The sequence below is a fragment of the Monodelphis domestica genome, chromosome 1 (genome assembly GCF_027887165.1).
Source record: "Monodelphis domestica isolate mMonDom1 chromosome 1, mMonDom1.pri, whole genome shotgun sequence".
Taxonomy (NCBI): domain Eukaryota; kingdom Metazoa; phylum Chordata; class Mammalia; order Didelphimorphia; family Didelphidae; genus Monodelphis; species Monodelphis domestica.
Genome location: NC_077227.1, coordinates 62,151,697 through 62,178,756, shown reverse-complemented (window position 1 = coordinate 62,178,756; position 27,060 = coordinate 62,151,697). Strand labels below are relative to the sequence as shown.

At 39.8% G+C, this 27,060-nt stretch overlaps 1 protein-coding gene across 1 annotated transcript in view; it reads left to right on the top strand.

The window, feature by feature from the left end:
- The window catches only part of ZCCHC24 (zinc finger CCHC-type containing 24), a 137,688-nt gene that overhangs the window by 99,465 nt on the left and 11,163 nt on the right, over positions 1–27,060 (top strand). The window contains 1 exon segment of the mRNA XM_001364865.4: positions 13,339–13,503. Within this exon segment, the coding sequence (XP_001364902.2) occupies positions 13,339–13,503 (165 nt within the window).

Below are 27,060 nucleotides of genomic sequence, written 5' to 3'. Positions count from 1 at the left end.
ACCTAGTCAAGTTCCAGCTCCCTTTGCTCCACAGTGCCCCTCCATCTAACTTTTTAAGTCTTACCTCATACTTTTTTTTACTGTTGACCCCAACACTTCAGCCAAATTGGAGCACTCACCCCTTTCTGTACATGTCCCAGTTATAAGGGACTTAAGAAAAGGTGAATTTCAACTTCATCATTTTATAGATGAAGAAACTGAGATGAATGAAATGGAGGCTTCCCCCACTTCTCCCTTCCTTTAAAGCCTCACTCAAATGTGGCCTCTTCTAAGAAGCCTTCCTTAATGTCCTAGATCAGTAATGACCATCTCCTCAGAAATCACAGAATAATCCGATTGAACCTCTCTTAGACATTTTCTTCAATTCTTCAGACAGGAAGGACCTATGATCTTCATTTAAAAAAAATACTTTTTACTGCTAATGTTTTTCCACAATCCTAGATATTCTAGTCGATTCCTCCCTCCCCTTTCCAGGGATAATACTCCTTTATAACAAAGATTTAAAAAGAAGGAAAAAACAGTTGAACAAAACTAATTGACATGTAGAAAAAAATGGGATAATATATGAAGTTTTCCATGTCCAGAGTCTCTCACTCTGCAAAGAAAGCAAGGAGAGTTGCCTTCTCAGAGTTCTTTTGTAAGACTAAGCTTGGTTATTATAATTTTGAAGCATTTTAATTTTGTGTGTTCCTTTTTATTGTTTTCATGTACATTATTAGTCATTGTGTATATTGTTTTCCTGGTTATGCTTACTTCACTGTACAATACTCAGTAAAAGTCCTTTGATGCTTCTCTGTATTCATCACATTCTTCTTCTTTTTTTTAAACATCACAGTAAGATTCCATTCAAGTATCATAACTTATTTAGCCATTCTTCAATCAATGAGCACCTTCTTTGTTTCTGGGTCTTTGTTTCTTCAAAAAGTGCTGCCATATATAGTTGGTGTTGGATGTGCCTCCCTGTTACTACTCTCCTAGGATTATATGCTTAACAGTGGAAGCAATGGGTCAAAGGCCCTGGACATCTTAGTCACTTTCCTCAAATAATTCTAAATTCCTTTCCAGAATGGTTGGACCAATTCACACCACTTCTCTTCCCCAAGTGGATCCCAAGGAGATAGACAGAAGGGGCAAAAGAAAGACTTTAAAATAAAATTTGGTGTCTTGTCTTAGAATTTAGTAAGGTAGTATTTGGGGGTGAGGGTGGGAGGAGACCAGCAGGTCCTTGTTGAAGGGTAGAAACCCAACCAAGATACCCTTCAGTTTGACTAAATCCCCTAGAGATGGGGAGTTTTTGTTCATGCAGCTCAAGAAGTTGAGTCCATATGGTTTTATTCCATATATCCCCATTTTGGGAGGGGGAAGAAATTTCCTTCCTTTCTCCTCTCTTCTTCTCATCCCTTCTTTTTTCTTCTATTGCTTTTGCTAGAATGCCTCCCCCTGATCCACCAGCTTCCCCAAAGCCTGCTTCTCCTCCTACTGGATTTTCTCCATTTTCCTGCCTTCCTCTTTCTTTTTCTAAGATTCTCCTTGACCTTGTTTCCTCCCCTCCTCCCTCTGAGCTCCCCAGAGTCATTTTGTTGTTGTTTTTCCACCCCTTACCCTGAGACTCTGAACCCCTCCCAAATATTCCATCTGTTTCTTATCCATGAGTCTGTCTGACAACATCCCTCACTAACCCCCCATCAACCCACCACCTCGACTGAATCTCCTAAAACTAACTGCTCCTGGACCTCTCTGGCCTGCTCCAGTCTTTACATGAGTTCTTGGGCTGCTCTGGCCTGTCTTCCACCTTCTTCCTTCTTCCTACTCTCTTTTTCCTATCCCTTATGCTTACCTTCTCAGAGAGTCATCCTTTTATAACAAAGGGGAAAAAAATAGTTGGGCAAACTCTAACCAACCCCTAACCTCCTGGGCTAGGAGAAATGGTCAGAAGGTACACAAGTCAGCTTCCTTAGTGGAAAGAAGAGAGCAGTTTCAGAATATCTTTTTCAAAGCTCTTTTCCAGCTCAGCACAAGATTCCTCTCTTTCTAGGCCTTCTAAATCTCTCCTACTGAAGAACAGCTGGATAACTTCACCTTAACTAGAATACTGGTGTCTGTTAGAGCCCCCTTTGCGCCTATGTAACTGGATCTTCTGAGCCCACAGTAGAGGAAAGAGAACAACATTGGACTGTCAGGAAATCTGCCTTTGATTCCTGATCCTGATTCTTAGGACTTGGTGTCACTTTTCACTATTTTGAGCTTCCTTTTCTCATTTGTAAAATTCAGATGATAATATTTAGATCACCAGTTTCACTATGATTTTGGAGAGAAAGCAACTTGTAAACCTCCAAGTTTACAAAGAAAACTTTGCTGTGGAAGCATTTGCTCCATATATGTGTGTGTGTGTGTATTTAATTTTTTTACAATTATTAAGTTTACAATTTTAAAGAAAAGTTACAATTATTAAGGAAAGCAAAATGTAAGCTTTAGGGAAAGGACCATGCTATTAAAAAAAAAAGTTATTTGCATCCCTATTGCCCAGCACAGTGCTTTGCACACAGTAGGTATAGAATAAATATCTATTGAATTGAATTGAATAGGAAGATCATCTCTGTTCTCTTGGGATGAAGGTTTTCCAGGAATAAAAGGACTCTCCCTCCTTCCTATCTCTCTTGCCCATGAAGATTCTTCTCCATTGTTCTTTACTTTAAAACAATCTCTATCACTCACTTTTATTTTTATATCACCTATATATATATATATATCATCCAATATAGCTATGCTTCCCTTCTCACAGAATCATCCCTTTATAACAAAGGGAAAAAATCAGTTTGGCAAACTCTAACCAACCTGTCTACCAATTCCAATATAAAATATAGCATTCCACACCTATAGTCCCCCACCCCACAAGGGGAGAGAAGTTCATTTTCATATTTCCTCTGATGGGAATTGGTTATTACAATTTCTCACCATTTGACTCTGATTCTTCATATTTTAAATAAAAGCCACTTTATTATAAACTTAACCCCAGCAAATACAAACTTTGAAATACATAAATAAAAATAAAAGTAAAGATTATGCATTAAATTCTGAAGTTTCTGTTCAGATTTTGTTTAAAATAACAAATGAAGTTATATCAACTTTATATAGAGTTATATCAACCCCATTCTCTGTATATTTTCTGGATTTTGTTACTATTATTACTAGTGTATATGTTGTTATTTTGATTCTACTTTATTCACTCTTATCACTTGTGAGCTCCTTAAGAAAAAGGGCTAGTATTGTTTTGATTATTTTATTCCCAATATGCCTAGAGAGGCAAACATAGTATAATGGTGCAGGGACCCACAACACTCCTGAATTTGGTCCAAATTAGATTAAGATGTAATTCTTCTCTGATTTTAATATATTGTTATACTGATTTAAAAAAAGAAAGAACTAGATAAACTTGTGTAGTTTTCTGAGTCAATATATGCCTGCCATGATCTTTCTGAATGTTATAGTGGCCCCCATGTCTATGACTTTAATACTACTGGTATATTGACTAGACCGTCTGTCCTTGGAGTCAAGAAGACTTGAATTCAAGTCCTGCCCCTAAACAAGTACAAATATCTCATTTTATCTTCACTACAATTATTTTTTTAAACCCTTACCTTCCATCTGAGAAGCTACCCAGCTGCCCCCTTTATGACAATTATTAAAGGAACTATTATCCCCATTTTACAGTTGAAGAAATTAGGCAGACAGGAGGTAAATTATTTCCTAGGGGCTCACAAGGTAGTAAATGTCTGGTGCTGAATTTGAACCCAAGTCTTCCTGACTCCACAGCTCCACCTAGCTTATGCCTGTCTCCTAACTGATTCTCTCCGACACTTAAGCAAAGTAAGCTGTTAAAACATCACATCCCTTTGGAATCACTTGATTTAGAAATCATCTAGTCCTAATCCCTCATTTTACAGATGAGCACACTGAGGAACAAAGAAATTGAGATTTAACCAAGATACATGTAATCTATAATAGAGCCAGGCACTGAACTCAGATTCTTAGACTCCAGCCCTACAGCTCCTTCCACTCTGCAGTATTGCCCCATGCTAGGAATAGGTAGGGGAATGAGAATAGTTATCTCTTGAACTCCAGACTCAGTCTACATCATTAAATCCTAGAATCTTAGAACTAGAATCAACTCTAGAGATTATCACCTACAACCTCCTCCCTCACTTTACAGACGGAGAAATAAAGACTTGGGGAATCTAAGTGACTGTCCCAAGAACTTCTTGTCATCGTATTTTGATATGATGCCATATAAATGGCTGATAAATGTAGATACTCCCACCATTTATAATCCCCTTGATTAGAATCACTGAATTTGTGATTTGAAAGGGACCTCACCCACCATTGAATGTCCAACCCATACATTATAATATGTTCATCCTCTCCATGCTTTTCCAAAGCTCTTCCAAATAGGTTCTACTCAATACACTATAGACCTTTTTCTTGGTTCTTTGACGTCCCTGGGTACCAGGGTACCATGCAGCCTATCCATTCGTCATTTGATGTTCTTGCTACATCACCAACCCACCTCCTTTGCTAGCCATGTATATCTTTGATAATGACTTTCATGTAATTTGTGTAGACAGGTAACTTGATGTTATATTCTTTAGACCTCTTACATTACCTCTATATCTTTCTATTGTTCTTTGAGCCAGTCAGTCAATATGCATTTATTAAATTCCCATTATGTTCCAGGCACTGTGCTAAATGCTTGGGGATACTCTGAAAGGCAAAAGATAGTCTTTGCTCTCAAGGAGCTCACAGTCTACATGAAAACATGTCTGTGCAAACAAAAGTATAGACAAGGTAAATCGGAGATAATCAACAGAACTGATTTACTTTATAATTTCATTTTTTCAATGATCTTGCAGCCAGGTAACAGCACTTGGAAAATATTGGTGTTAAGATGATGGGCTTTGATGGTATGGGATCACTTAAACAACAACAACAACAAAATAACAGTGTAGTTTTCCATTTTTGACCCATCTAGAATTCATCCTCCCATTACTCAGTTTTGGAACCTGTCCATTATCCATCTGCAGTGCCTACTGAAGATATCCATATTGATGGGCTAATTCAATGGACTGTTTGTCCAGTTTCTGGGCATTTTCTGGGCAGCATGAATTTTTCACTCACTTCCTTCTTTCTACAGTATGTCTATTTAGACCCATATTCTTATGTTACTGTAGGTAGATTTCACTGGTGAAATTTTATAACTTTTCCAGTCTGGATGTAATGAGCATATTGTCCTCTGCAAATAGTTTTAGAAGAGCCTCATCACCAATTGGGAATTCTTCCTTTGTTGGATACTGGGCTGAATATCCACCATGACACTAGTAAACACTTTAAATCCTGCTTCGATATGCTTTTATAATTCAACCTATTTTAGATTTCACCTAATAAGAATGTCTCTCTTGCCTCTAGGATCAGATATGAAACTTCCCCTCTTTGTTATTTAAAGCCCCTCACAATCTGGCTGCACCCTCCCTTTCCAGGTTTGTTTGCTACCCTCCATATGTGATATTCTATCTCTTATCATTATATCTCTGCACATGCCTGGAATGTGCAACTTCTTTACCTCCTCTTTGAATTCCTAGCCTCCTTCAAAGCTTAGCTTAAGCACAGATCCCTACATAAGTCTTTCTTGATCCCTGCAGCTGCTGGCGGTATCTCCCTCCTTAATCCTTCACCTCACCCCCAAATTACCATGTATGGAAGAATTAAGAGCTGTAATGACCCCATTACTATCTCATTCAAACAACACCTGAAAAGAATCCCTACCATGATGCACCCATCAAGTGGTCAACCAGCTGCTAGTTGAAGTCCTCCAATAAGGGGGTACCTACCACCTTCTAAGTCAGTTCATTCCACTTGGAGCAATTCTATGATTTATTTATTTTTATTTATTTTCCACAAATTCCTTTTCATGTGATATAATGTAATCTCCTTGAGAGCAAGGACTGTTTAATTGTTATCTTTGTAATTCTATCACAGTGCCTGGAACCTAGTAGGAGGCTGATAAACATCTGGTTGATGGATTGATGTCAATGCATAACACTGTTGGAAAGAAGCAATCTCTCTAATTACATCTGTCATATAGAGTTTCTCCTAATATTAATGTAATCACAAGAGACACTTTAAGGAAAAGAGATTACCTTGACCCACAGGGTCAAATGCTTTTTACAAATCAATGGATTATAAACTCAGTGGACTCTTCTATTCCCTAGGCCTCTCCATCACTTGGATAACTGTAAAGATGTGACCTCTTTGAGAATATCAGTTGCAAGAACCTACTTGTTTCATTCACATATTTCATTGAGGATTCCTTCATTGCCTTCATGACTTTATTACAGGGATAGTAAACTAGATATACAGATTGGAAATTGCTTACACTTTCTTAATTTTTTGAGAGGTGTTACTAATACCATCTGTGATCATTCTCTTGAGCTCTCTCCTGCTTTAAGACATGAAAAACTGGCCTCTGAGTCTTTAAAATTGTGTCATATCCAACAGATTCTTATTTACATATGTGCTCAGATTCAATCATTCTTCCTGACTTCATCTCCTTAATCACCATAGCTATTTCCTCATAAAATACATCATTTACTGATGTGGTAAATTAGAATAGATCGCTTTGAAAATGTCAGCAGATCTGTTCCATTTTGGATTTCTTTTTTGTGCTCTTCTTAACTCATCTACAAATGTCCTTGGAATGATTAAGCTGGACTGAATTTCCTACCAAGTTCTCTGCTTGCTCTTTGCTTCCTCAAGCTTCTCCTTGTTTGGTAGGGAAATAATTCTCAGTTTTCTATTCTCCTTCTTTACAATATTTTTGAGTGACTTTGTACTATAAATTGGTGCTGCCTTTGATTGTCACAACTCACCAGTGACAAGGGGATTAAGTGTTTGTTGACCAAAGCAATTTCTAGGTTCTTTTGCCTCCTTTGTTATGGGGATTACTTTACTTTGCATTGGTTAAGCTTTTCTAGGTAATAGTGACAGAATCCTTGTCTTTATAACAACGATTTTGTGACCTTTATAATAACTGTATCCTAGCACCTAAGAATGAATAAAGGACAAAAGTAATTTTCTCATTTTTTCTCTTTTAGTTTTTGCTTTTCCCTCTGTCAAATGCCTATATGATTATACAACAAAGGCTAATTTTTAAATGATATAGTTATATCTATAATCAGTTATTTGTTGTCCTTTGAAATAGAGTGACAGTCAATAAATAGGTGTTAACAGATGTCTTGTGTTTGGCACTGCTTGGGGTAGTAGCAGTACATTGGTATTGGAGTCAGAAGACCTGTATTTACATCCCACCCCTGCTAGTTCATAACTGTGATTTTGGAAATCACTGACCTTCTCTGAAATATGAGGAAGTTAGACAAGAAGATTCCTGAACTCTCTTCTAACCTTAAAGTCTTATACCTTTCCTTTGACCTATGAAACAAGAGAAATAAAATGTGTGATCCCTTAGAGTTTAGTTGGGCAAGCAATACACTCAGTTCCAAAATAGTAGAGGGAAGAATACAATTTAAATAGTTAACTTGGAGGCAGAGAGAGTAAATTCTTTGAGAGATGTTGAGTTGTGTTGATGAGGCAACACATGGACAAAGTTGAATTGAAATACAGCCTTGAAAGTTAAGTAAGTTTTAGATACATAGAGAGGAAAAAGAAATGTCATTCCAGGTTGGGGAATGAACATGAAATGTGGAATGAGAAGTGACGAGTTCATTTAGGGGAGTAGTGAGAAACAAGCTCATAGATGTGTATAGGGGCTAGATTGTAAAAGGTCTGAATACCCAGCAGAGGAATCTGTGGTTTGAACCTGCAGAACATGGGAAACCTTTAAAGAAAGGTACTTGGGCAGGGAAAGGACACCAAGACTGGTGTTGCCAAAAGAGCAAAACAGGGCAGTGAGAGCTGGAGCCAATGAGGAGAAGGAAAATATACAGACCAGTTCTTTCTGAAGCCAGCATGGGACTGGAAAGCCCATGCCAAGGAACCCTTCCTTTGCCCAGAGAGCCAAAGATTCTTTGGATTGAAAAGGAAACAGAGGCCCAGAGTGTGGTCGTGATTTGCCAGAATCACAAAGCAAGTTAGTAGAAGAGATGGGACTCTAGATCCCAATCCAACTCAAAGAACTTGGACTACGGAATAATGGAAGCATACCTAGGGATCCTACTGCTGACATAGGGGACTCAGATATTGACTTGATCCCATACCAAGGGATGGATCTGTCCTGAGCATGTCCCATTCTACTGTCTCAAAGCCCTGTCCACTGTGGCACAATCAAATGTAAGGGACTTCTCTACTATCAACAATGTAATGATCCAAAACAATTCAGGAGGAACTTATGAGAAAGAATGATATTCCCATCCAGATAAAGAATTGTGGGAGCAGAAATGAAGAAGAAAAACATATGATTAATCACATGGTTCGATGGGGATATGATTGGGGATGTAGACTCTAAATGATCACCCTAATGCAAATATCAATAATATGGAAATAGGCCTTGATCAATGATACTTGTAAAACCCAATTGAATTGCATTCTAGCTATGGGAGGGGGGAGGCAGGAGGGGAAGGAAAGAACATGAATCATGTAACCATGGAAAAGTATTCTAAATTAATTAATTACATTAAAATAAATATTAATTAATTAAAGCATTTTAAAAGTCCTGTCCAATCTCAAAACCCAACACCCTGCCATAAGTAGATCCTTTGTCCTGTGCCCTCAAACCTTCTTCTACCTTTCTGATACCTCATGATCCAGCATCCACTTTATCTTTCCATCTCCTTCTCCCTTTTACACTCTTCTCCCAACTCCTACCCACTCACACTTGGAAGGATTTACTTATAAAGGAAAATGGTAACAACCAATTCAATATGGGAACCACGAATGCTAGCAAAAGTATATGTTCAAAGCAGATAATTTCTTATTCTCTGTTTCTGTTCTTCAGAGTATTTATGAGAACTAAATTCTCAGAGTCCATGTTCATATCCTTCCCTCCTACCCCCTAAACTCTGAAACTAAATTTTGCAATAATAACCCCTGGGAGGACAGGACTTTTGCCATTTGCTACAGATGAGAAAGGTCAAAGCTGAGTCTTGCCTTTTGCCCTGCTCCACTTGACCTTGACCTAGCAGCCTTTTCCCCTCAGCACAAGCTGTGTAGGGATAGGGAGGGCTTTACTTAGAGGTTTAGTGGCCAGCTGCTCTCATAATGTGTAGGAAGGACACAGTGCCTAAGGAGATAACTCCCAAGCTTCATAAATATAACTTCTCTTAGTTGATCCTGGGGCTCTCTCCTGGCCTGAGATTACATGGTACCTGGTATTTAATTCTGAATGCCTGGAGTCCACCTAATGTAATTTCCTTTACAGTCTGTTCTAGAAAAATGCAGAAACATTTCATTCCTTTTCAGGAAGCTCTCCATTCAGGCTTTGTCCTAGAGAATTCATCTAAATAGAAGTAACTGCTGGCTCTCCTCCCTAGGTTCCCCAGCTGGTCTGGTGTCTTGATAATGATTAGGGACACTTCTGGGAGGAACCAATTGTCCCTAAGTTGCCTAGATCAAGGTTTTCTTGATGAATATCCCCTCAGAAAAAGAATTTCGTAGGAAAAAAAAATCATTCTTTCCTCTCTGTCTCTGTCCTTAACCTCTCTTTTCTCTTTTTGTTCTCTTTCTCCTACTGTATATATTTCATTTCTTTGACACTCTTTCCTTCTTTCTGCCTCTCTTCTATCTGTATCTCCTCCTCTTTCCTTTTCTCTCCTCACCGTCCCTCTCTCTTGTTTTCCACATCCCTTCTCCAGCCAGTAAAATAATTGGCAAAGAGGTTCTCAGACTCCATCTCTCCCCTTCCTCCACCCTCCAAACTCTCAAACTTAATTTTTCTTTGCTAACTCCTAAAAGGTTAAGGACCTTTGCCATTTGCTGTAGTGAATGAAGGTTAAATGTAGAAGACTGCCCCTTGGCCTTGGCCTGTCGGCCTTTTCTACAGGCTCTCTTAGCACAAACAGTGAATGAGGATGAGGCTGACCTTACATGGTCAGTAAGGGGGAAACAGCTCATGTGAGATATATATATATATATATATATATATATATATATATATATATATATATATATATCCATATCCATATATATCACACACACACACACACACACACACACATACATGAAGAAGTCTGGTAAAGGCCTGTCTGTCTCTCAATATCTCTCCTATATCTTTATCACACATTTTCTGAAAAAACAAAAACAAACAAACAAACAAAAAAAAAACAGCAGTGGAGAGTGACTTGCTTGGATCAATCATTGCCTTCTCCAAACTCCTCTTTAAAAATGTAGATAACATCCAAGACAAGGAATACAGTAAAAATCTCAGACTTTCAGAGTTGGAAGGCCCTCAGAAGCTCCCAGTTTTACACCAGGATAAGAATCCTCTCTACAAGTGACAACCCAAGCCATTGCCCAAAGACCCTAAGTGAGGAAGAATTCTTTACCTCTCCTGGGATCTCATTTTCCTTCTGAATAGCTCTAATTCTCAGGAAGTTTTCCCTTAAGCTAAGCCTAAAGCTGCTTCACTGCAACTTCCACCCACTGTTCCAAGTGGTATCCTTTGGGGCCAAGCAAGATAAATGTGATCCCTCTTTCATATGACAAACTTTCAAAGACTTGGATTCAGCTACCATGTCCCCATGAGGGACATATTATGGGGGCGTGCGATGTCCCCATTAAGCCTTCTTTTCTCTGGGGAAAACATCGCCAGTTTGTTGAATGATTCTCAGATGGCATGATCTTAAGGCCTTTCACCATCTTGCCTTGGCATGAATTAGTTATCCATCATTTTTCCTTTCTGAAATTTAGAAAGTATGAAGAAGGAAGGAGGGTAGAAAGAGAGACAGTGCTGAGCCATGAAAATAAGAGGCTCTGGACAGAGTGCCTAAAAGGAAGAACTTCTGAAAAGAGGAGGCAGAAGAATGTTGAAAACAACTTCATCCAACTTCATTCATGTCAGCGCTGGGAAGGCTCAGAGATCATCCAATCTCACTATGTCCTTTGATGAGGGTAGAGCATGAGCAAAACCAGGAATGACCCTCATGTGATTGATTGGGACAGTGAGCAGACCCACCTGGCTGGAGCTCAATGGGGTGATTGCAGGACATATTGCTGGAAGGGCCCTTAGGGATCACTCTGTCCACCCCCCCCCTTATTTTACAGTTGAGGGTTTTCAGGCCTGGAGAAATGAAATGAATTTCCTAACATTGCACAGGATGCTTCATGGCAGAGACAAGACCGAGACCAGGATTTCCTGGCTCCCAACCTAATGTTCTTTCATGACGTTCATCACCTCTGGGAAACTTAGTTTATTTCACAATTTTGTGGAGGGGGAGTCTTTCCTTCAGAGATCCAACTTGAGTAATATCACCCAGTATGATGAGGTGAGGGGCAGAGATAGACTGGTTATTGGATTTGGTGAGAAAAGGAACAAATCAATCATTAACAGAAATTCTGAAAAATGAGTATGTGTGTGTGAATGTGTATATATATATGTGTCTGCACATGTATACAAGTATGTGGATATATGAGTAAATATATGTGTACATATAAGTATGTTATGAGTGGTAGGGAGGCATATGAGCTACTAGAGGATGACAAATCAGGAAACCAAATAGTAAGAATGTGGTTCCTGCTGTTAGATCAAAGTCTCAGTTAGGTGGTTCTACCCAAAGTCAAACTGTAGGAAAGAATGAAAACAGGCAAGACCTTTGCCCTCTGAATGCTTTCCCAGAGCATCTGCATCTTTGGATCAGAGATTTAGAGCCAGAAGGAACCTCAGAAGTCATCTATTCCAACCCCCTCATTTTTCATTTGAGCAAAGTAAGACCCAGGGGAGTTTAGTGGCTTACTCAAAGTCATACAGGCAGGAAGAGGAAGATCTGAGATATTGTGACTCCAATTCCAATGATTTCCCACCCCCATGATCCCCACTAAATGCCACTGCCATATAACCTCTGAATTGGAAGGAGGTCCTTACCTGATGGCCATCCATTCTTTGTGTGAACACCTCCAGTGATGGGAAACTCATTACTTCATGAGAGAACCCATCCTGTTCTTGAGTAGTTCAAGTTGTTAGTGTTTGTCCTTATTAGAAATCTGCTTCTTTTTACTTTCTACCCACACATTAGTCTGTCTAGTGCTTCTCCCTCTGGAGTTATGGCAGAAAACTTTGATTCAGGGACCTTTCAGGTTTTTTAAGAGATCTATTCACTCCTCCTCAGTTTTGTCTAGACTAAATGATCTCACCTCATTCAATTCTTTCCTGTGATATGCTTTCCATATAGCTCCACCATCCCAGACACTTTCTAGCTAGTCAATGCCCCAGTTAAAATGTGGTGATGTCCAGAACTAGACATACTAACTGTATGCAGAAACTGCTCTTAGAATTCTAAGGGTCTCTAGATGGCAGTTTTCCCAAAAAATTCAAAATATCTCTGGCTCTAGTCCTTCTGGCTCAGTCAACTGAAATACTATATCTTATGCATCTATTTCATAACCCAGATGTGATCTAACCAGGACCAAGTGTCTGGAACAGTTTCCCCACCTTTGTCTGATCACTATACTTGTTGCTTTGGCACAAGATAAAATTATCTTTTTTGGCTGCCACATTACACTGAAGACAGGGCTTGCAGTCAATTAAAACTCTCCGGCCCTTTGCACATGAGACCTCATTATCCTATAATTATGCAATTGATTTTTTTTTAGCCTGTTACCTTAGTATAATGGCTGACTCATTGGAGCCACTTAATAAATTCATGTTGTCTGACAAAGTTAAGTGGTATGGCAGGGCAAATGTTGGAAATCCCTGTGTATATGCATCTGGGTTACATATTATAAACCAGTCAGACATCCATTGGCTCTTAATATTTCCAAAGGCCCAATATGTGGCCAGTCACTGTCCCCAGAAAGCCTCTGATCTTAGCTATAGTCAGAAAAGACCACAGAGATCATAGCCTCTGAGAGTTAGAAGGAAATTTAGGAAGTCTATTAGTCAAATTTGGAATTGCACATGGATTCCCTGTACGATATCCCCAACAGATGGTCATTGGCCCTTGCTTGAAGAGCTCCAGGAAGGAGGAAATCTAACCCTCTCTTTCAGGAGTTCTGGGGAAGGAAGGTGGGTGAGGAGCTGACAACTGAAAGGGGGGTATTAGTGACTGGTGGAAAATCTAGTAATGTGAACTCAGCCACATGGATTCCATTCTTTCTCTTGTTTCTTTCATGTTCCTCCAGGCTCGCCCCAAAGGTGAGGGTCTGACCCCATACCAGGGCAAGAAGCGTTGCTTTGGGGAATACAAGTGCCCCAAGTGCAAGAGAAAATGGATGAGCGGGAACTCTTGGGCCAACATGGGACAAGAATGTATCAAGTGCCACATCAACGTGTACCCTCACAAGCAGGTAAGAGGGGACAGAGGGAAGGAAAGAAATGAGGGCTAGTTTCTTGAATTATTGGGGAACCCGAGGCAAGCTTTCTACTTTCCCTCCAATGGGCTATAAAGTAGAAAGGATAATTATCTCCCATACCACTGACCTGTGAGGGCTCAGGGAGCATGGGAGCAGATAATGAAGTTCAAACCCCTACAAAATCCAGGAGTTTAAGTTTTTACATGAATTGGAGTGGAAAGGTACAATATTAAGAAGCCTTATCATTCAGAATGGTACATGAATTACCCAGATCAAACTGCTTACCATCTCCAAGAGGGGGGAGGGAACCAACTTGAATCTTATCATTTTGGAAAATATATGTTGAAAATTGTTATTATGTGTAATTGGGAAAATAAAATATCTTTAAGAAAAGGAAAATGGTACATGAATTTGGGATGTGATATGAATCTGGGGACTGGAATTGAAGATATATGTGGCATTCCATATGAATCTAATGTGGTTCTCTAGGAAGAACCCACTATTGTTCAACAATTCCTCTTTGGGAAGAATATGACTTTCAGATATATGTCAGATAGCCTCTTCTCAGCATAAGTCTTACCAATGACTGAGTTTAGACAGAGAGGATAGGATGCTCTAAAAATGGACAATATAGGAACCTGAGTTTGAATTTTGTCTCCTCCTGCCATTTGGCCCTAGAGTATCTGCCCACTGAGAGGGACATGTGTGCTTCCGCCATTTTGGAAGTAGGGAGTTTTAAGGTAAGGGTAGATTGTCACAGACTCCAGTCCAGGATGGAAGTTGGTTACTTGCTGAAATTGGGAACCAAACAGTATAAAATATGAAAAGTTAAGTAGAATCTGTGACCTAAGCACATTCTTCATGAGATTCAGACTCTTGGCATTTTTCCTTAAATTGACAGTGACTGGAACTTCCTGCCTTCCCTATTGTTAAGTCCATCACAATCCGGGCTGCCCCATTCCCATTCTCTTTTGGAATGGGGAAATGAGGAAGAAGGAAATCCATGATAAGGCCATGGCTTCTAAATTCTCTGAAGTCCCTTTCCTATTAGGACAATTCCTTCCTCTACTACACTGTGTTATCTTGTGCAAGTCACTTTTGCCTAAAGAGACCTTAGTTTCTTCATCTATAAAATGAACAGATTGGCCCCTTTCAGTTCTGATCTTCTATGATCTTCTTTGGGTTTGAGGCCCTTCTTGCTGAAGTCCCAAAATGCTCTTGGGCATGGTTTATATGTTCCTGCCCTTCCCTTTTCACTCTTATTTGCTCTCACATACAAAAGCTCCCCAAGGAGCAAAACAAAACCTTGAGCTAACTAACTGTCGAGGTCATCCCAGCTTGAGGCAAAGAGGTTCCAGGCCTGCCAGGAAACTCTTGGAGAGGTCTTAATTGGTGACCCAGTTCCTCATGCTCAGAAGACAGTGTCCTCCATGAGTACTAGGTTTTAAAAGTGTATAACTTGCAGCAGTCTTTGAACAGAGATGACATGATAAGCACTGGTATTTTAGACAAATTAATCTGGCCACATGGAACTGACTACATTCAATGTGTCTCACCTAAATCAATCTAGTTAAGTGCTTAGGAGCTCATCATTGGAGACTTGGCTGTCTTTTGGTGAATTTTTCATGCACAGCAATTTCTGAAGACAATTTTTTTGGAGGGGCCATGATGGAAGAATTATCCATGCTGTGGAGGAGCTGCATAACATACTAACTAATGTGTTTGGGAGTCAGGAACACCTAAGATCCTGCTATTGATATTAAACTGGGTAGACATGGATAAATCTCACTCTAAGTCTCAGTTGCCTCATCTGTAAAATGGGATTATTGGACTGAATAGTCTCTTAGCTTTAAATGTGAGGGTTGGAAAAGATTGATTAAAATGGAGAAAGAGACTAGAAACAGGAAGACTGGATTATTTGAATACTCCAGGCAGATTTCCCAATGGTTGGTAGTTAGAAGATAAGAACAAACATTTCTTTAAGCAAGTGAAAGCTACTAATGACCACAAGAATCATCCAAATCACTAATAATCAGAAAAATGAAAATAAAAGCAATCCTGATATTTCTTTTTATATCCATCAAAATGACAAATACGAAACATGGGAATAGTCAGTGTTGGAAGGATTGTAGAAAAAGAGGCACACTCATGCATTTTGGGTGTGGCCATCCTGGAAAGTAATTTAGAATTATTCAAATAAAGTAACTTAAGTCTCAATACTCTTTGGCCTTTAGATTCCATATATCCCAAAGAGTTTATTGCCAGAAAAATAAAATAAAAGCTCCATATGCCCCCAAATACTTCTAACATTACATTTTGTGGTTGCAAAGAACTGGAAACAAAGTAGATGCCCATTGATGGGGAACTGTCTAAACAAATTATGGTACATGCATGTGATGGAATATTACATTGTAATGGCAGCATAATTCTTATGTTGTAAGAAACAGCAAGCATTATAAATATAAAGGAACATGAAAAGACAACGTGAACTGATGCAAAGTAAACAGAGACAGGAAAACAATATATAAAATTACTTCAACAATGTCAGGGGAGAGAAAGTCCATAAAAATCATCAAAAGTAAACATTATGAAGTTCTAAAAAGCAAACTTGACCCCAAAGAAGAGCTATGAGCATTCCTATGCACAGATGTGGGTGGGATGATGTTCATAGGTAAGGAACATTGCATGTAATGTCAACTTTTTTTTTTTCAATAATCAGTTTTGCTGATTCTTCTCTTTTCTTTCCTTTGTCTTTTAAAAATACTTTGCTATAAGGGACAGCTTTCTGATAGAGGGGTTTAGAAGGATTCAGGAGGAAATCTAGGCAGTGTAAAAGTAAAAGATACCAATGAAATGTATTTTTAATAGTCTAAGCAAGAGATGATAAGGCCCTAAACTGAACTGGGTTGGTGGCCTTGGGAAAGAAGGATCAGATAAAGATCTTTCAGGGGTACTCTCAATTTCAAATGAGTAGTAGAGACAGAAGGCACTTGGTTATTTATTGAGATAGAAAATCTTCAATAGTAAAAGATCACGGGAACCCTAGAAATCATCTTGACCAATCATTTTACAGATTAAGGAATTTCAATTCAGAAAAGCTGAAATTTGGAGATAGAAGGAACCTTGGAGGTCATGTAGTCCAATTCCCTCATTTTGCAAATGAGAAAACTAAAGCCCATCTATGTCAAGTGAATTATCCAGAGTTATACAGACAGTTGAAGCTAAGTCTTTTGACTTCAAATCTGTTCTCTAGAGTTATGTACAGACAAGGTTGGAATTTGAACTGAGGTCTTCTGGTTCTAAATCCAATTTTCTTTCCACCACACCACCCCTTCCATTCCTGGGCAATGATGAGCCCACTTCCATGCAAGTTAATACATTATTGCTTAGCATATTTATTGTCCACACTGATCTTCTCACCGTAAGTGAAACAGGGAGACAAGAAAGTTCCAGCTCAATGGGAGATAGCTCACAGGTTCTCCTTGGACAGACGATTGAAGGAATTGGCTGGTTGTTGGATTTGGTTTGATTATTCACCCAAGGCAACAAGAAGCATCATTTCCTAGAATGCTTGGTCATTGTCGCTTACAGGGCTTATGATCAGTATAAGCAAACAGACCACCACGAAGATAATTGCAGCTTAGTAAGCTGTTCCCTGCCACAAAAACATCTTTTTAAGACCAACATTCTCCTGGCAATGCTTTGTGACTGAAAACCAGAGAACACAGTGATCTCCAAAGAGTAAAAATTGCAGATGAACTGAAGGACAATGGAAAGGTGCCCTACATAAAAGACCTAAACGAAGGGTCCTGACTCTGAAAATAAGTAAATAGGGCAGGTAGCAAGAGTGATCCAACATGATGTTTTACCTGATATCCTTGAACTATTAGAAGGACCGCCAGAAGACCTGCAGTATTTATGGGGAAAACATGGACAAGAATTGCAAAAATGGACCGTCTTGCAAAGTAGGGAGTTCCTTGCTACTGGAGGTATTCAAGATGCTGAATGACCATCTGTCAAGCACAAGGGCCATGAAGTCAGATTAAATGACTTCAGGGGAGTAGAAAGGGCATTTTCTCTTCATATTGCTCTGACTGGTGAGTTAATTAGAATTAGAATTAAAGTTTATGGAGGGCAAAGGCCATTTTGTTTTTGTCTGAATTCTCAGAACCTAGTATGGTGTCTGGTGCATAGTAGGTGTATATAATAAGTTCATTGCTTTATTGTTTAATTTTGACTCATTTCTTTTGTTTTTATATCACCTTCATTTCTGAGTATATCCCTCCTACTGCTCTATCCAGTAAGTTTTTTTTAAAACCCTTCTCTTCTGTCTTAGACTCAATCCTAAGTATCAATTCTAAGACAGAAGAGTGGCAAGGGCTAGGCAATTGGGATTAAATGACTTGCCCAGGATCACACAGGTAGGAAGTATCTGAGGACAGATTGGAACTCAAGACCTCCTGTTTCCAGGCCTGACTCTCCATCTACTGAGTCATCATATTCATTGTTTCTTATGTATTCTATATACATATTATATACATATGTATTCTATATGCATATATATATATAATACTTAATAAATTCTTACTGAATGAGTGAGTCTGCTTGTACATTGAATGAAGGACCATTCTCCTCTAGCATCCTTGGCATTATCCAGAGTCCCCTACATATCCCCACTACTATATTCCTTGAGGGGTTAAAGAAGGCAGCTGGTAGCACCATACTAGGCTTGGAGTCAGGAAGTTATGAATTCAAATCTGGCCTCAGACACTAGCTGGGTGACCCAGGGAAAGTCACTTAACTCCTCTTTGCCTCAGTTTCCTCATCTATAAAATAGGGATAATAATAGCATCTAGCTCCCAGGCTTGATCAAATAAGAATATTTGTAAAAAATGCTTAACACAATACCTGGCACATAGTAGGTATGATTTACTTGTTCCAAGTCACCAACATGCAATAACTCTCTATCGCCTACAGCATTCCATTCCATTCAGCAAATATTTACTAAGCCCCTGTTACATTCCTAGCACAGGGCTAGGCACTAGTGATATAAAGATAAAATGCAACAGATTCTACCATCAAAGAATTTACATTCTACAGCAGCCACCATGAATCCTTCTGCCCAGTATTGGAGGCCTTTTACAATCCCCTTCTGCCCCATCTTTTCCATTTTCTCCCCATAGGAATGTCGTTCCACAACGTTGATTCTTGGAGCCAAGAATCTCTTGCTCTCTCTCTTACTCTGGCCATGGAGGGGTCTGAGTACCACCTGCCCCTGAGAGCTGCTGCTGGCCACAGGACTTTCAAGGGGTGGGACCGAGATATAATATCTGTTCCACCTGGATTGTGGCCACAGGATGAAGTAGGTTTGGTGGTTTCAGGTACCAGAGTACTCCTGACTTCCTTTTGACACCAGACCAATAGACAGGAGTTTCAGAAGAGCTCAGTTTCTTTTGTCAACACAGTTTCAGGGCATGCAAAAGCTAGAGGAGGTTTTTTGCCATTTGCCATAAGGAGATAGACAAAATGAGGCAAAATCCAAGTAAACTGCATCTCAGGGAGAGGCAGGATGGTATTGGGTTAAGGAGGGATGGTTCTGGAGTCAGAAGATCTGAATTTCAATCTGAAACCTGCTCTTTACTACCCAAGTGCCCATGGGCAAGCCACTTAAAGCTCTGATCCTCAGTTTGCTCCACTAAAATAAGAGGATTGGATTAGGTGACATCTAAGATCCTCTCTAGCTCTAAATCCCATGAGCTTCCCTAAAATGTGCCCACCTAGAACATGCCCACCACCGTGGTCTTTTGGGCGTCCTACATTTCCACATCACACTCCTGTTGTCTTTTCCTTGTACCATTCTCCCATCTAAAACGCTCTCTGTTCTGCTCTCTGCCTCTGGATTCTACACACCCTTTAAAACAAAAGTTTTAAAGCTTTTTGTATGTTCATGGACCCCTAGTGAAGCCCCTGAACCCTTTCTCAGAATAATATTTTTGAGTGCATAAAATACACAAGATTACAAAGGAAACAATTCTATTGGTGTATAATATTTATGTTATACTTCATTATTAATTTTAGTTTATTTATTAATATTTATATTCATATTTAATTAATTGTATAAATAATTTATTAGTTAAGTATTAGATAATAATTAATAATATTTAAAAGCCATGTTCACAGATGCCAGCTTTAAGACAACTAGGAAGTCTTCCCTGACTTTGACTTTGTTAGTCAACATTTATCTCTCTCTTCTCTGAACTTAAAATCTGAACTCCCAACGCAATTAGCTCTCAGTGATGGAATTGCTGTAAGTAGAACACGAGAGCTGGAGGGGATTTTACAAGCCATGCAGGCCAGCCCCTTCATTTTACAGAAGGGGAAACTGAGGTACAAAGCAAGTTAGTACAAGGTATCTTGCTCAAAATCTCACAGTCAATAAGGAAAATCATTAGGATGAGAACCCAGGGCTCAGGATCCAGGCTACTTTGGAATATGCCTCCTTTCCTCTTATGCCATGCTTGCCTCCTTTTAATCTCCTATCGTTTCATCTCTCTTCTTCCCAACTAGACTGTATGCTTTTCAAGGATCATGTTTCTTCTGTTTATCTTCCCACAGTTCTGAGCCCAGAGGTGGGCATGCTGTGGCTGCATATAAATAAGCCATACTATAACAGCCCAGATGAAAAGAGTGATTGAAGCACTCTTCTCTAAGAAACCCTGCAAGGAAGAGCATTCTTGAGTGCATTTTACAGCTGGGGAAATTGAGGCTGGTCAATGTCTCAGAAGACTTCTCCAAAGTTCTACAGTAAATGGAAGAGCTCTCAGACCCTGCCAAGCCTTTTGATTCCAAATCCCTTCTCCATGGCCTGCGCTACCCTACTGGCTCACTGCTTTCTATCACTGACTCCCCATCATAGCAAAAGATTGACATCGGGTTTGTTTTCCCCCATCCAGGTCCAAGGCTCTTTGCAGAAGGGGCAGAACCATAAGGTCTCCTCTCCACCGGGCTCTCTAGGTCTTACCCTGGCTGTGAATCCTTCTCCTGGGAAAGTGGGCCTCCTCCCACCCCTACCTCAGAACCGTCCCCCCTCCACATGTGTTTCCTGTTAGCCTCCAGCTGCACAGGGCTCCCCCTCTCCCGGAAGAAAACACTAACCTCAGTTTCACCTCCCAGTTTCCCTCCTGGGTCAATCAATCCCAGCTGCTTAATGTTTCCCCGATGCAGAACGGAGGCTGTCTTTCTTCTGGCCTCCTTGTCCTCCTCCACCTCCTCCTTAGCTTCTCAAAATCACCAAGGATGGAGTTGCTCACATAGAGAAGGAAGAGGGCAAGAGCATTCTTGCGTGCATTTTACAGTTGGGGAAACTGAGGCTCATCAATGTCTCAGAAGACCTTTCCAAAGTCCCAAAGTCAATGGAAGAGCCCTCAGACCCTGCCAAGGGGGGCAAGTACAGAGGAGGTGGCTACCTTCCCTACCCTGAGACCTTGGCCAATTAAAATAATAATAATAACCTGAGTTCTAATCCCTGACTCAGATATTTAACTGGCTGTATGGTCATAGTAAATTCTATTCTATTCTATGGTCATGTTAAATTCTATTAAGTCAGCCTCCCTAAATCTCAGTAAATTCATCTTTAAATTAGAATAACATATTTATACTGCCCAAATCATGGAGTAGTAAAGAAAGCACTTGTGCAGAACCTTAAAATATAACATGAGTTATTAATCAGCTTGGTGGAATTTCCTCTTCATGCCTACATATATTGGGCCAGCACCCAGAACCATACGACACCCCAAACACATCTGCTATTACAAAGAGAGGAACAACAGTATGGAAATGAAGGCACTGAGAAAAATAAGTCTGCCATGATATTCATGCAGACAAGATGGAGAAAGAAAGGTGGGCTGAAGTCATAGCAGTTTGCTGCAGCATTGGGGGAGAAACTCTATTTGAAGAGTAGCAATCAATATATTCAGGAATTATTTTCCAGTTCATAACACAGTGCCTAGAGCACAGAAGGCATTCAATCAATGGTCATTGACTATTTACTGACAGTAGGGCATGGAAAGGTTCTCCCTTTTGCTTTGTTATATGCAATTTTTTATTGGTAACTTAGATGAGGACATAGATGGGATGTTTACCAGACTTACAAAGAAGGGTCGTTAACATGCTGGTTGGCAGAATTAGGATTGTGGAAGTTCTCAGTAGTTTGGAATGATGATCCTGTCCTAATAAGAAAAAATTGAATAGATGAATTTGTGATTGATAATGGAAAATACAAACACACAGATACAGGATGGAGGAAACCTGGGTTGGGTTTTACAGTCTACCAAGGGCTTCCTTCACAACAGTACAGTGAAGCTAGATTCATAGAAAGATGGGGTCTATCTCAAGGAATCCCATTCTACTTTGAGCTCACCAGGTCACATCTTGAGTTTGGTGAACCATTCTGGGCATAATACTGTAAAAGAATCATTAACAAAATGGAGCCTATTCAGAGGAGGAAGAACAGGATCTTGAAGAAGATCTAGAAATCTTTTTTTGAAATTTGAAGATTTTGAATTTTTTTAATTCCATTTTGAAAATTGAAGAAAAACTAGAAAACTAGAAATCATCTCCTATGAAGATGGCAGGATTCCAGAATTCGAAAGTTGAATCTAGTCAAAGCTATAGGAATGACTAAGAGAGCAGTAAGGGCTAGGCAGTTGGGGTTAAGTGACTTGACCAGGGTTCCATCACTAGGAAGTGCCCAAGGTCATATTTGAACCCAGGTCATCCTATCTCCAGGCCTGGCTCTCTAGCCACTGAGCCACCTAGCTGCCACTGGACCACTGATGTCCAGGAAGAATAAGGAGGCTTAGAGGATGCACATACTCTATACATAGATGTAGACATGTATACAATGCCAGTGTCTGCACTGGCCTCCACCAGAACTCAGGCAAGTTGCTATTAGGGCCTTTTCCTAGACTCTTTGAAACTCAAAGTAAAAACTGGACTGGACTGAATATATTATGCAATTTAACCCCCTCTGAAGAAAGTAGGTTCTCCTGGGTGGCAATGGAGGTCACTCAGGCACCAGTTCTTCCAGCTGGCAGATGTTTTTCAAGATCAAAGACAATTCTCAAATAAATAAAACCCCAGTGCATTGACTAAACCTAATCGGACATTCCTTTCTCCCTCCAAGTCTCTGCCCTCCCAGACCCCTTAGACCCAGGGAGTCCAGCCTCTGAAACAGCTCCTATGGCCATCAACAGATCCCTCCTCTTTGTAATTATTATAATCATCTTCTGCCCTTTATTTATTTATTTCATTTTAAACCCTTACCTTCCACCTTGGAATCAATACTGTGTATTGGCTCCAAGGCAGAAGAGTGGTAAGGGCTAGGCAATGGGGGTCAAGTGACTTGACCAGGGTCACACAGCTGGGAAGTGTCTGAGGCCAGATTTGAACCCAGGACCTCCCATCTCTAGGCCTGGCTCTCAATCCACTGAGCTACCCAGCTGCCCCTAATCTTCTACCCTTTAATCAAACACCGGTACCTGCACAGAATGAAAATCTGGGCACCTTACCAAAAGGACTCCTCAGGCTAGTTGGCTACAGTCTAAGACAGACACATTGACCCAATGAGCCATATGGCTCTCAGGTCTTGCTCTGTGATCATTTTTCTATATAAACAAATTGTCAAGAACACAAATGACAGAACATTTAATTAAATACCTTCTATATGCAAAGTATATAGAAGAAAGAACATCTGGTCCCCTCCTACAGTGAAGAATATGAAGGCTAGAGAAGAAAATCGCCATGGCAGAGTTGAGATTAGGCCTCAGGCCCCATGTCACCAGGCCATTACTTCCAAGGGCCATCTGGATGATGGAAGAAGCCTAATATGTCCCTTCAGAATTTCCAAAGACATTTCTTCCTTTGTTTCTATAGCACATTCCTCTGCCTTCCTGCTTCTTGACAAGGATTGGTAGCTAGCATCTGAATAACCCTTTAAATCTAGAAAAGCAGTTTGCAAATATTATTTAATCTTCACAACAGCCTAGGGAAGTTGGTGCTATCATTATCCTCACTTTACAAATGAGGAAGATGAGAATGAGATTAAGGGATTTGCCCAGAGTCACATAACTAGTAAATAAATACTTGTTGCTGGATTTGAACTGAGGACTTCCAAGTCCAACACCCTACCCATTGCTACTTCATTTTCCCCCCTTTATGTTTCCTGCTTGGATCCCTTGTTTACTTCAGTCCAGAAACACCCTAACCTCTGATAAACCAGAAGAGTCAGTCTGTCAATAAACCCTTAAGCACCTACTCTGTGTCAGGTGCTGTCCTAAATTGGGCTTACAAAAAGAAGCAAAAAAGAAAGAAAGAAAGTCCCATTCCCTCGAGGAATTCACATTCGAATGGGGGAGAAATAATACAAATGACTCAGTACCAAAAAACAAACAAACTCTAAGATGTAGCTTAAATGTAATATAATATGGGAAGGAGAGGCATTGGGAGCTAGAAGCCCTGGACAAAGCCTCTTGCAGAAGGTGAGGCTTGAGCTGTGTCTTAAAGTAGAAGGTGAGGCTTGAGCTGTGTCTTAAAGTGTAAAGGCCACTCCAGGCATGGATACAACATATAATGCAAAGACTTAGACTTTAGAAAAAGCACCTTGGCAGCTGAGTAGAGGACGATGGGAGTAAGGAGAGACTTGAGGCAGGAGAATCAGTTAGAAGAGGTGATAAGGACCTGGATTAGGTTTGTGGTTGTTTTGATGGAGAGAAGAAGACATACAGGAGAGATGTAAGAAAAGTAGAAATAACAAGATTTGGCAATAGATGGGAAATAAAACATGAGAGCAAGGAGTCAGGTTGTGGACTTAGTTGGCCACAAGCATGGCGGTGGCCTTCATAGTAATCAGTTTGGAAGAGGGGAGGATTTTGTGGAAAAAATAATGAGTCCTGTTTTGGATAAGTAGAGTTTGAAATGCTTGAGACATTCAGTCTAAGATGTCCAGAGGAAGATGTGGTGATACATGCTTAAAACGAAAAGAGCTAGAAGGGCTGGAGATATAGATCTGGAAACCATCTGCATAAACCCATGGGAGCTTACGAGACCCACAAATGAAATAATAAAAACTAAAAAGAAAAGAGGACCAAGGACAGAGTGCACACTTACCTATATGAAGAACCAGCAAAGGAAACATGGGCAATGGTTGAACAGGTAGGAAGAGAATCAGAGGAAAAGCATCACAAAAGCCCAGGAACAAGAGAGTATCCAAGAAGGAGTGATCAATAGTATGACATGCTGCAGAAAAGTCAAGAACTATGATGATTAAGAAGAAGATCCTTAGGAGATTACTAGTTGTTTTGAAGAGTTCAGTTCAGTAATGGGGTCAAAAGTCATATTACAGAGGGCTTAGATGTGAGAATAAGGAAGTAGAAACACTCAGTGTACAAGATTTTTCTCAAGAGGTTTAAATATGAAGAGGAGGGAGCTAGAAGATGCTAGCTGGTGTGGAAAATGGGATCAAATAAGGGTTTTAAGGATGTGGGAAATACATGCATATTTGTAAGGTTACAGGGAAGGAGACAGTATATATATAGAGAGAGAGAAAAAGAAAGAGTGTGGAGAATAATGGAAGCAATTTGCTGGAGAAATTAGGAGGGGATCTATCAGGGTACATGTAGAGAAGGTTTGCCTTTACCAAGAGAAGGACCCCCTTTTTCATCCAAGATCAGAGTAAAGGAAAGAACAATTGAAGGAAGTCAAAGCTCTTGTCAAATGAAATCCATTTTTTTTTTCAGTAAAGTATGAAGGGAGGTTCTCTGTTGACAGGGCTTGGGAGAATAGGCTCCATGGAAGACTTGAGAAGGGGAAAAAAATCTTGCTTGAAACAGCTGCTCAGAAGAGTGGGAGAGTGAATCAATTAGGGAAAAATTGAATGTTTGTCTTGTAGTTAGCATTCAATTGAAATTAGATAATGTGCCACAGGTCCCATTCAGCACAGTTTTATGATTTCCTCCAGCTCTATTCATCAGCATTTAAATAGGAGAAAAGTGGGTGGTGGGTGAAAGTTATTCAAGATTAGAGACTGGAAATGTGTGAAGATCACCAGGTCCAGGGGTAAGGAAAAGCAAGGAACAAGGATAAGGTAGAGTTGAGTTAGTTCATCAGGGGTCAATAGAGAGAGAGAAGGGCAGTAGTGACGGCTGGGAAAGAACTGGGGGGAGGAGAGAATAAAGGTCAAGGTGAGGATCAAGTACAAGGGAAAGAAATGATAAAAGTACAAGGAAAGGTAGAGTGATAAAAGATTAAAATCAGATAAAGAATTCCAGGGTTTGTGGACACAGAAGTAGAACTCAAGAATATGGCCATTTCTGTGTGTGCAACTGTGTGGAGTAGAAAAGCAGGGCATGAGAAATGAGTAGACTAAAGAACTGAAAAATTGAGGTATTTGAGGGAGTATCAAATTGTATGGGGAAATGTAGCAGATGGAAAAAGAGAATGACTGAGGCAGGCACTGAATTCATTGAACATAGGAGGAGAATGTCCTGGAGATCAACAGATTGTACCTACAAAGATCTGAATTTAGCAATAAATAAGGATACTGGGACTCAAAAAGGAAATGTTCCTTGTAGTTCACTGGTGATAAAGGGAAAATCTAGAAATGGCCTTTGGGTAAGGAACACTCTGATTCCTCCACCATGACTTGTAAATTAAAGTGGCTGCAAGAGTATACTCTTACTAGAAAAGTTCTGATGTAACCATGTCTGAGTACAAGCTAGAAGATACAGCAGATAAGAAAGGAAGAGGTTTGGGACAAAAGAAAGGGTGTTAATTATGGATCAAGCATTCTCAGAGGACGCATTGGAAGGGGTAAGCAAGTCTAGATGGGGATATTTGGAGAGAAGGGTTGTGGTTGATAGTCATGAGAGTGGTAAACTGAGAGTAAAAAATAGGATTTGTACATTGGCAGAATCAATGCATTGGGATTAGTATAAGGGAATGGGAATACATGAACTATTGAGCAGCAAGTCCAGGCAGAGTAGGTCCAGGATAAAGATCTAATGATGGAGACATGAAATTGGACTATTTATTCCTCCCCATCTCCACCTTCCTTATCTCTGTTTTACCTAAGTAAAATGTTTAGGAAAGATCATCTCTGCTCCTTAATCTATTCTAGAGCCTTGAACATGATAATCCAATAAGAGGAAGTGTGGTATGATGGGAAGGGTGAAGTCAGGAGACCTCACTTCTCTTCCTGGAGAGTTCTGCCTGTCAGCAGTTCTGCCATTTTCCTTACCTGTGAAACGAAGGATTTGATCTAGATTATTTCAAAGCTCTCTCCCAACTCTAGCATTCTATAATTCTTTGAAGCAATTTTCTTTAAATGATTTAGTTTCATATCGTGTGCTTGAAATCCAGCTTTGGAAGGATTCTTTAGATGGATTCTGATAGAACAGTGGACTAAATATCTCAGTATCTTTGTCTTGTTGAGTCTTAGGGCTAATAAGGAAAAAGCCTTATATATTTAAAATATCTCATTTGATCCTTAGAACA